This window comes from Bolinopsis microptera, chromosome 8 (genome assembly GCF_026151205.1).
Source record: "Bolinopsis microptera isolate Bmic1 chromosome 8, MBARI_Bmic_1.0, whole genome shotgun sequence".
Classification (NCBI taxonomy): Eukaryota; Metazoa; Ctenophora; class Tentaculata; order Lobata; family Bolinopsidae; genus Bolinopsis; species Bolinopsis microptera.
The window spans coordinates 3,180,730-3,190,162 of NC_087079.1; the positions used below are offsets into that span (position 1 = coordinate 3,180,730).

The window sequence follows — 9,433 nt, forward strand, 5'->3', positions numbered from 1 at the left end:
TTTTACTCACATGTACAAAAGCGTTGCTATGAAAATTCATCTTTGCTACATAAAGATATTTATATTTGTAATTTTATTTCCATTTTGATGAATAAATAATTATGAGGCATATTTTATGAGGAAAATTTCATAATTATGAGTATATTTTATGTTTTAGAACCAGCGATTTTATGACAAATTAGATTTAATGTTAATAAATATGATAATAATATTATGTACTGTATCTTACTTTCATTATATATTTTGCGTATTATTAAAATTTAAAAAAATATCTAACCAGATTTTACTTCCACACAGAAACTCATTCCCAGGCAAACGTATAATGTAAACTTTACCATGTATTAATTGGGCACCATGTACATTTTCCCATGTACAATGTACATCCGTAGTTATAACGAAGTAGGGGTTCAGTATCACAGCCAGGATAATTGCACTTTCTCTCCACAATAGTTTGGCTCCGTCTCGCCCCCGACTGCCCTCTAAGTATGGCCTAATCAGTTTACTATTGCTCGCTCTGATTCATGGTACCATGTGGTTCTGGACTGAGTTAGTATTGTAGCTTTGTAGCTCCCTGTTACCCTCTGGGCTCACCTGTTAGTTTCTGCCTGATGTTGTCCGGGAACTTTTTTGGTAGTTGGCAAATCTCCAAATTCACTGAATGTCAGGGACTTTGGATGGAAAACATTCCTGCAGCGTAGTCCTTTTTCTTTATAAGTGTTCACTGTTTTAAGTTTAACTGTAATCTAGGCAGCATTTTTAACGGTCCGGAGATACTATATTGGCGAGGTATTTGAGGTTCATTTTCATTGGCGAACCTGCACAATAAGCAACTGCTCAAACTCAAAATGTTGGAAACGAGTAGAATTATACGAGTTTTAAAAATATAGTACAAAATAACCAAAATTATCCCATGATCAAATTCAAAGAAACATTAAATAACTCACTACTATTTATTACATTAGGGTATGTCAGATGATAAGCCTGAAGTTAGAAAGCGAGGAAAATTTGTGAGGCAACCCTCAAGCAAGGCAAGTACCTTTGATTTTACAATTTATTAATTAATTTATACGTAATCACCCCTTCACGTTCAAGAAGAAGTCTTGATACATCTCTGCAATTTGTTTTGAATTTTGCCCTTATTGATTCAAAACTGAAAACTAAGCAATGCCCCCTCATGTCAGATGTCTATCCTTAAATAGACCTCATAAATACCTATTAAGCTATTATTACCTCCGATTTCAAAATAGGTATAGGTATTTATATAATAGACAGTTTTTGGGAGTCCCAAATAGTTTCTGATTATTCTGAATTTGCGACAAAATGATATGCACTGTTAGGATAAACGACGTTTCAAAGTAACAACTTCGTATTCATGCTCAATAAATGTATTTAATTGTAGTTGTTAAAATAGTTTAATATATTGATGAGGTTGACCTATTCCCTCACTAAAACTAAACATTTCCCCCGCAGTCTCCGTCGACCAGCTCCCCAGTTGAGGTTGATGCCGGACCAGGATCCCCTGTGACAGAGGCGCCAGGATCCCCCGTGGACGAGGCGTTATGTGCCGGACCCCAGCTTTACACGATAAATTGGCCCGTGGAGAACTGCTGTGCGCACGTTTACATACTACACGGATACGCCGAACATTGCGAGAGGTTTGTTTGTTGGGTTGTTTGTTCAGGAGGGAAATAGTGTTTAACTTTCCAAAATTTTGTAATGTTATTTTGTAAGTTTAACCAGTTAAATTAATTATGAAACTCGCCCGATTTTTTTCGATTCGAGCATGGTTTTATTATGAACCTTATTACTGTAAGCCGTATCTTGTAACAATGATAAACACTTACTGTTCAGGTACAATGCTTTTTGCGAGACCCTAAACAAGCACAAGATATCCGTCGCTACTCACGACCATGTTGGTGAGATGAACTTTTAGTTTCTTCCTCTTTCTAAAACTTTAAGTTTCTTTTTTAGGACTTAAACAATTAAAACCTTATTTGAGGGCACCTTATGGAGTGTTTTATTACTTTTTTTACAATTGTGTCACGTGATAGAGGTGTTGGAGCTTTATAAAAACAATATCTTCTCAGGTCACGGACAAAGTGACGGACACAGATTTCACGTGGACCGCTTTGACACGTACGTGACCGACGCAATAGAGTTGATGAAGGAGCACAGGCGGGAGGTGGGCGAAGATAAGCCGTTTATAATGTTTGGGCACAGTATGGGTGGGCTGTTAGCTACTCATTGTATGTTGCAGGTTCCTGAGCTCTTCACTGCATGCATACTTAGTTCTCCTTGTTTGAAGGTTAGTTATTAAGTAATTAGTTATTAAGTAATTAGTTGTTAAGTGAATAAGTAATTAGTTGTTAAGTGAATAAGTAATTAATTATTAAATAATTAGTAATTATGTGAGCTCTGAATGTGTGACTTAAGTATTACTATTATCGTTCTCCCATGTTATTATTTCTGATGGCCAATCATGGACATTCGATATCTATTCGAGAATTTTCAGATTTCGAAGTTTATGTGTGTATTTGTACACAGTATTTTCCGTAAATTTTGAAACTGACAGTGATTTAGTCTTTCTATTCTGTAGATCCACGGGAAATACAACAAGTTACCGTTGCGCGTCGCTGCACGTGCGTTGTCCTGGATAGCTCCAAGATTCTACATTCCCAGTCGCGCCCTAGCACTCGACCCTAAGGACGTGATCGCAGACGAAAAGGACAGGTTTGAAACTCTAAAGTTTTGTGATATCTCAAGGTATGATATTGTGAAACAAATTAACAACCAGGAAATTAATAGGACTTTATTTTGTCATCGGTCGATTAGTAGTTGTCGTTTTCAGGGAGGGGTACGCGACCGACCCCTTGATCTGGCACTACCAGAGCAAGCCAGGGTTCACCGTGGCAGTGTTTGATGCTATAGACGAGGCACAGAAAAACTTGATGAATCTGAAAGTAAAATGCCTTGTACAGCACGGCACAGATGACCTGGTATGCAATTAATCATCATCCTTTCTTATTGTATCTCAAAATTTTCAAAATCCACTTTATCCATCACATAATACTTTTTTCGCTATTATTGAGGTTTAAGCACTCCGTTCAATATGACAGTTTACCCTACTACAGGTGTGTGATGTGGCGGGGGTTGAACCCTTCAAGCGGATCCCTGAGGTTGCCCAGCTGAAGCTGTACGAGGGAGCGAGACATGCTCTCCTGCTGGATACACAGGAGATAAGGAATGTTGTGATACAGGACTGTTTGGACTTTATAAACTCGGTTGTGTTTGATTTTGAGACGTCTTCGTCATGAGGGGGTTTTATCGTTTTGAAAAGGCCGTGTTTTTAGAATATTTACCGTAGATTGGCAATTAGGCACATGTTTGATTTTTAACTTTTGTTTCTTAATTTGCTGTTTATGCTGTAGCCATAATGTGTTAAGTCTTTAAAGTTACATTTTCAATTGATTACTAAAAGTTGGTCTGTTGTTTGTTATTAAATAGTTTTTCATAAATTTTTGGACTTAGATTAATTCGATGTATTGGGTCCAAGTAATTGCGGACATAGTTGACTATGTGTTTACCGTGTTTTGGGTGCCCATCTTATTTTACAGATGATTTTTATTCTTTAGATTAAAATTAAAATTTATTCCACTTTTTGATTTACTCCACTCTCCGTGCTCCGTATGATTTGTAATTTCTCCTAATATAATTGCTAATATTATTGCTAATATATAATTGCTCCTGATCCTAACTGTAACTAGGTGAGACCGAGCTAATAGTAATAGTCGTTACCAGTGCGCGGCCGGTGGACAGGGTGGTCTTAGGTCTACTTACCTGTAGTCTACAGGTAAGTAGCTACCCGCGCGTACGACTATTAGCTCGGTCTCACCTAGTTACACTTACATCTTCATGACATTGACAATAATATAATTGCAAAAAACGATGAATGATGATACTTTGTCTTTATCATTTGTTGTATTGTGTATGTGGTTCAATTCAGATTTTTTATTTTGTTGATCGGATGAAATTATATTGTAATTTAAACATTAAAGCAAGTTTCGTAATAAATTTGAAATTACGATTAAATCATATGCAATTATTATTACAGTTTGAGTTTAATTTGAACGTGAACAGCTAGTGAAGTTGATCGTGACATGATATTGATTGACGATGTTGTGAGTTTTCAGTCATTGATCGAATTAAGTGAACGGTGCTCTTTTGTTACCTGACCCGCCAATCCAATGCATGCGGCCAATCCCTGTGCATGCAGTATGAGAGCTTTTTTCAAGCTTCCTGAAGGTGAAATAAGGAGCAATATGGACCTACTAGGTACAAATTGCATTCATGTAATAAGTTAGTAAGCTACCTCAACCTGGGGAGTGGGGACCTCGGGCTATCAGTATCAGGAATTCATTAAAAAATTATAAATAAAGATTCGGAATGACAGGCTGAGCGCCGCCGGTAATGTAAAAAGTAATTGCGATATATTTAAAAGTTTAGTCATAGTGCACTGTCTGACCTTGATTCACGATGTCAATCCTTTACATGCGCAGCCCGGCGAGGCTTGCACATACGTTAATGTACGCGCGCTACTTCGTAGAACTTGCCATCGGGCCATTTCTGATTTCGAAAAGAAAGCGGCGCTACTTCGAAAAAATGTAGACGAGTAACACCCGTCAATTAAATGGTGCATCGTACTGAACTAGCAAAGAACATTATTTGATGCTCGAGAAACATTATTTGATGCGCAACCCAGTAGTGCCGTATGTTGTATCACGTGGTGACCCCCACGGTCGCTTCACTATAGTAGCGTCTTCGACGCTACAGGGGGAGCCGCGCACTTCGTGCGCGGCGGGTCATACAACGTATGACAAGCCGTATGCAGATTCGATCGGCGAGATGCGAAGCGAAGGATATATAACATTGACATCGTGAATCAATGTCCGACTTAATTAATTCCGCGTACGATCCTGTCATGTACAGAATGCAGAATAACAAATATTTTAGAAAAATCATCTGTCATCGTGCATGTGATGTGAATTGGCTAAACGGGAATTCACCCAAACGTGGGCTTTCGGCCGGTACTATCAATTATATAAATTATTTATTCATTATTGCTTAACTTGTTCACCTAGCCATGAGTCTACGCGTATAACTGCATTGCGTGACGCGCTTGTTTCGGCAGTCGCACGCTTCTTCAAGCGAGATCAGGGCGGTAGTTAGAGCAACTTAATTTGTATCACGTTGTGGCCCTCATTGTTATTTCATTTAATAATATATAATGTTACGTTGCACGTTGGAGAACTTCGGCGCGTCGCGCAAACTATTAACGGGTGATACTCGTAAAATATCTGTTCCATATATTGGACCGTTACCTGGGGACCTCAGGCTTTTATGTTCGTAAACATAGAGATTCGGCGGAATGACAGGCTGAGCGCGGCTTATGGTAAATTGGACCGTCGACGAGCCCAACTCGGCGCGCATCCTGGTAGGTTGTGAACCTACAAGCAAACAAGCTTTCTTGCTTCGCATCTGACAAGATTGTTGCTTTGTTAATTCGCAAAGCAACGATATGGAAGGGTAGACATTGTCAATCAATTTATTACATTGTAGCGCGATGCGATGCGTTATTGTGCCGCGCACTCAATGAGGCTTCTCACTCGCTAGATCGGCGAGATGCGCTACTGTGCCGCGCCGAGCTGCGATGAATTGTCATCGTCAATTAATAATATATTACGATAGTCGAGCAAGGCGGGCTTATACAACGTGAAGCAACCAACCACGTGTCTGGCAACGCATTCGTTTCGGCGGGCTTGATTTCGAAATTTTATTTTTTTGTAATTTTCGTGCAAACTTGTTTTTGTTGATTTTGCAACCGATATTATCGACGGTAAAATTATCCGCGATAATTTTCAAAAAATTCATTATCGGTTATCGCATATCGGCGATAATTTCTAACCAATAAACCAATAATATCAAATATTTTTCTTTTAAAATTATTTCCAATAGGTTCGAAATTCCATAAAATCATCGGTCAAATTTTTGTCATACGTTGTATGACCCACCGCGCACGAAGTGCGCGGCTCCCCTCGTATCGTCATAGTGAAACGAACGTGGGGGTCGCAACGTGATACAATCAAATTTAGCGTTATTGGACCTCTACAGCTAACTAGCTAATTCTCACCGCCCACTTTCACTCTTGATACAGTAAACTGTTAGCATGGATATTTATTAACTAGTATGTTTCCCAATAGCCAATTCCCACAGGGTAAAATTCTATTTCGCCAATAAGACTTCTAAGTGAAGTTACTTGTTTTTCTTTGAACATCTGTAAATTGTAATTTGCGCGCACTTGAATTGATATTATCTGATTGCTTTCTAAATAAATTTACGATGCCGTTGTGGAATTTCAAATTACGTGTTTAGAATTCGTGTAATAGTAACTCAGGACTTCCGTAATCCTCATTCACAAAGGTGACGAAGGTGTACCGTAATTAATTATGTCAGTAATATAAATCAACAGAAACTTAGCTCATTGTTGTGACAAAATTTTATCGCCAATAATTATCGGTATCGCCGATAATTTCAAAATTGTAATCGGTTATCGGCAATAAAAATTAACCCTATTGATTGACAATGTCAACCCTTCCAGATCGTTGCTTTAAAAACGAGCAAAGCAATGATCCCGTCTTCGAAGTGGCAAAGTCCTCCGATTGTTTTTGTAACGTACAATACAAACTATTCAAACTATTGTATCACTTTTATGTTTTAAGAACCCCTCTTTGAAAAGCTTTGATCTTAGCTTGGTCTAAAAGGCAACAATCAATATATTTAGACCTCAAAAAATCGTAAAAAACCGAGGTCCAAGATTTTAAAAGGTCTATCTCAAAATTTTGAATGAGCGATCTCTTCTAAATGATCTCTAAAACATGTCCTGGAAGTTATAAGGTGATTGCTAAAAAAATGTAAAAGACAGATTTTTAGACTCGATTTTTAGACTCGATTTTCAGACTCGATTTTTAGACTCGATTTTTAGACTCGATTTTCAGAACTCGCGATCGAAAATCGCTCGTGCAATACGATTACACATAAGCGCTGACCTTAGACCGGCGATAATTTCGGCTAGGAACCAAATTTTTCCGTGGGACCAAAAGCAGCTTCTATCAGAAACAACTACAAAGTCAATTTCGAGAGCCCCCTTCAATAAATAGTTAAATTATTAGATATAGAAATAATGCTTTAATGATTTCAGTAAATCAAAAATATCAATTTTTTACTACCTTTAAACATTAGGAAATCTTTACAAATCTTTTCAAAGAAAATAAATTAAATTTAATTTGTGTACACATGTCATACTACAGATAGACCGATAGTTCAAAGTTGACATGGCAAAGGGGCACTCCTGCTATTCACTTTTGTGTGCCCTTCAACAGCAACTGGGGTCATAAATAAAGGATGGACAACTAGAGAATGTTATATGATTATGACTTGTTACTTTTAGGCAAGAACTGTTTTTATCAATTAAATGATATATAATGAAGTGTTAACTAACCAGACTAACTATCATGAGTTTGAGTGCCGCACCCCTGCTCTTTTTCTCCAAACTCTGCAGTAAATTGGGTCTCACTGTAATGAGTATACATTTATTATGCAATGATTACTGAAACTTATTGATTAAAACAGGATTTATTTTAATTACTGGGTGATATATATTTGTAAAATACATTTGTTCACATTCACAGTAAAATTTTAAACCTCTCTATCATCTCAGAAGTTGTTCTGAATGTCTGGTATACCGATTGTAAGACGATTTTCGTCACTTCCCTCTCCAAGACTTGCAGCTATGAGTGTACGTGACACTGTAAATGAAAAAACTGCTTTCCCTGACAAATTGGAAAGATCACTCAAATCACACTATCAGGATCTGTCGAAAACAAAACAACAATCATTAACTCAAGCACTTTCTAAGAAAACCAGCACAACGATCTATGCTACACCCCCTATTCCTCCAGCTCATAAAACTTCAAAGAGGAAGTTGGAGGAAAGGGCAGAAATGTCATACAACCAGCATTTAAACTCCAAAGAAATTAATTTGAAACAAGTGGACTTCATCATGTACCGTAGTTTCCCCAGCCTGTTCTTCATCTGTAATCGTATGTTCTCAGAGCTGAGCACTTTTGACAAGGACTTTTCCCCACTCACCATGCTTGATTTGGGTAATAATCTGGGAGCTACGGTTTGGGCAGTGCAAAAGTTTTATGGCAAAAGCATTGACGACTATGTTATACACGAGCACAGTAAGGAGGAATATAATAGAACCATGAAACTTCTGAATGTCAAATATAAGCCGCACATTGACAATGTCACTATCATGGGGGCTTTTTCCATGTCCAGAGTACAGAATAATCCTTTTGATATTGTCACAGCTGTAAATTATTTTCCTTATTTTCAACAAAAAGAGACTAAGAAATGGTTTGATAAAGTGTGGAAGTCTACTGGTAAATATTTGATCATTGCCGACATATCGAATAGATACACTGCTGGGCGAATGTCTGAAATTCGTTCTTACTTTAACAGGAAGTACAAAAACGAAGGCCACATTCTTGCACCCTGTCCTCACGCTGATGTATGTCCAATGCGCAAAAAAAACGATTCCCAAGTTTGTAGATTTGCAATGAGCAACATCACAACTGTAACTCCCAAGAAACTGTTACCTGAAGACAAGGTCTTGCTGAACCACCAAAATGTTGAGTACACATACCTGATCCTGAAGAGAGGTCCTAAGAAAGCCACATCCCAGTTTGCTCGGCTCCTTACACCAATTACACATCATGACAAGAAACATTCGAGGAAGAAAAAAGTCCTGGAGTTCCAAACTTGTAACTCAGATGGATCTTTGTGGAGAGCCAAAACTTCATTTGAAGAGAGTCCCCATTTGTATAAACATGTGCAGTACAGGAAAGCGGGTGATATTATTGACCAAAACTGGTGGGATCATCCTTTTACTCCATCTTCTGTCTTCTGGACCTCACGAGATATTGAGGAACAAGTCAAAATGCGAACTACTCGAAACAAAGCCAAATTTTCAAACCAGGCAGATATAGATGGAACTGTTGAAGAGCAAGAAATGCTCTTGGGAGAGAGGAGTGAGGAGGAATCTCAGGAATTTCATAACTTTCCAACACATTCTAGCCTCAGTGATGAAGAAATCATGATTACTGAAGATCACTTAGAATCCATGTCCCTTCTCAGTGAAAAGGATGACCTTCCATAATAGGAGGGTTGTTGTTGCGTTATTATTTTGTAATTGTGATTTAACTTGTTGTGATTCAACTCTATTTAAATAGTTCAATTTTATTTATGATATTTAAAAGTACCTATCTGTATTAAGCCATTATTTATTTTTTAAGACTGCTCTTCGATTATTTCC

At 37.8% G+C, this 9,433-nt stretch overlaps 2 protein-coding genes across 2 annotated transcripts; both read left to right on the top strand.

The window, feature by feature from the left end:
* Positions 1–965: 965 nt before the first annotated feature.
* LOC134819207 (monoglyceride lipase-like) lies at positions 966–3,676 on the top strand. Its single transcript, XM_063829015.1, has 7 exons — positions 966–1,028; positions 1,471–1,655; positions 1,852–1,916; positions 2,088–2,305; positions 2,597–2,730; positions 2,849–2,996; positions 3,132–3,676. The coding sequence occupies exons 1-7, from the start codon at positions 966–968 to the stop codon at positions 3,312–3,314; spliced, it is 996 nt and encodes a 331-aa protein (XP_063685085.1). The 3' UTR covers positions 3,315–3,676.
* Positions 3,677–7,752: 4,076 nt separating this feature from the next.
* Positions 7,753–9,412, top strand: LOC134819208 (methyltransferase-like protein 17, mitochondrial). Its single transcript, XM_063829016.1, has one exon. It carries the CDS (start codon positions 7,787–7,789, stop codon positions 9,275–9,277), a length of 1,491 nt encoding a protein of 496 aa, XP_063685086.1. The 5' UTR covers positions 7,753–7,786; the 3' UTR covers positions 9,278–9,412.
* Positions 9,413–9,433: the final 21 nt, after the last annotated feature.

Bases quoted from the DNA above. Each gene is read 5' to 3' on its own strand.
- LOC134819207 (XM_063829015.1), top strand. From the start codon at position 966: ATGTCAGATGATAAGCCTGAAGTTAGAAAGCGAGGAAAATTTGTGAGG. The intron at 1,029-1,470 runs GCAAGTACCTTT...TTTCCCCCGCAG, and splicing joins TGAGGCAACCCTCAAGCAAG to TCTCCGTCGACCAGCTCCCC. The intron at 2,731-2,848 runs GTTTGAAACTCT...TGTCGTTTTCAG, and splicing joins ATCGCAGACGAAAAGGACAG to GGAGGGGTACGCGACCGACC.
- LOC134819208 (XM_063829016.1), top strand. From the start codon at position 7,787: ATGTCTGGTATACCGATTGTAAGACGATTTTCGTCACTTCCCTCTCCA.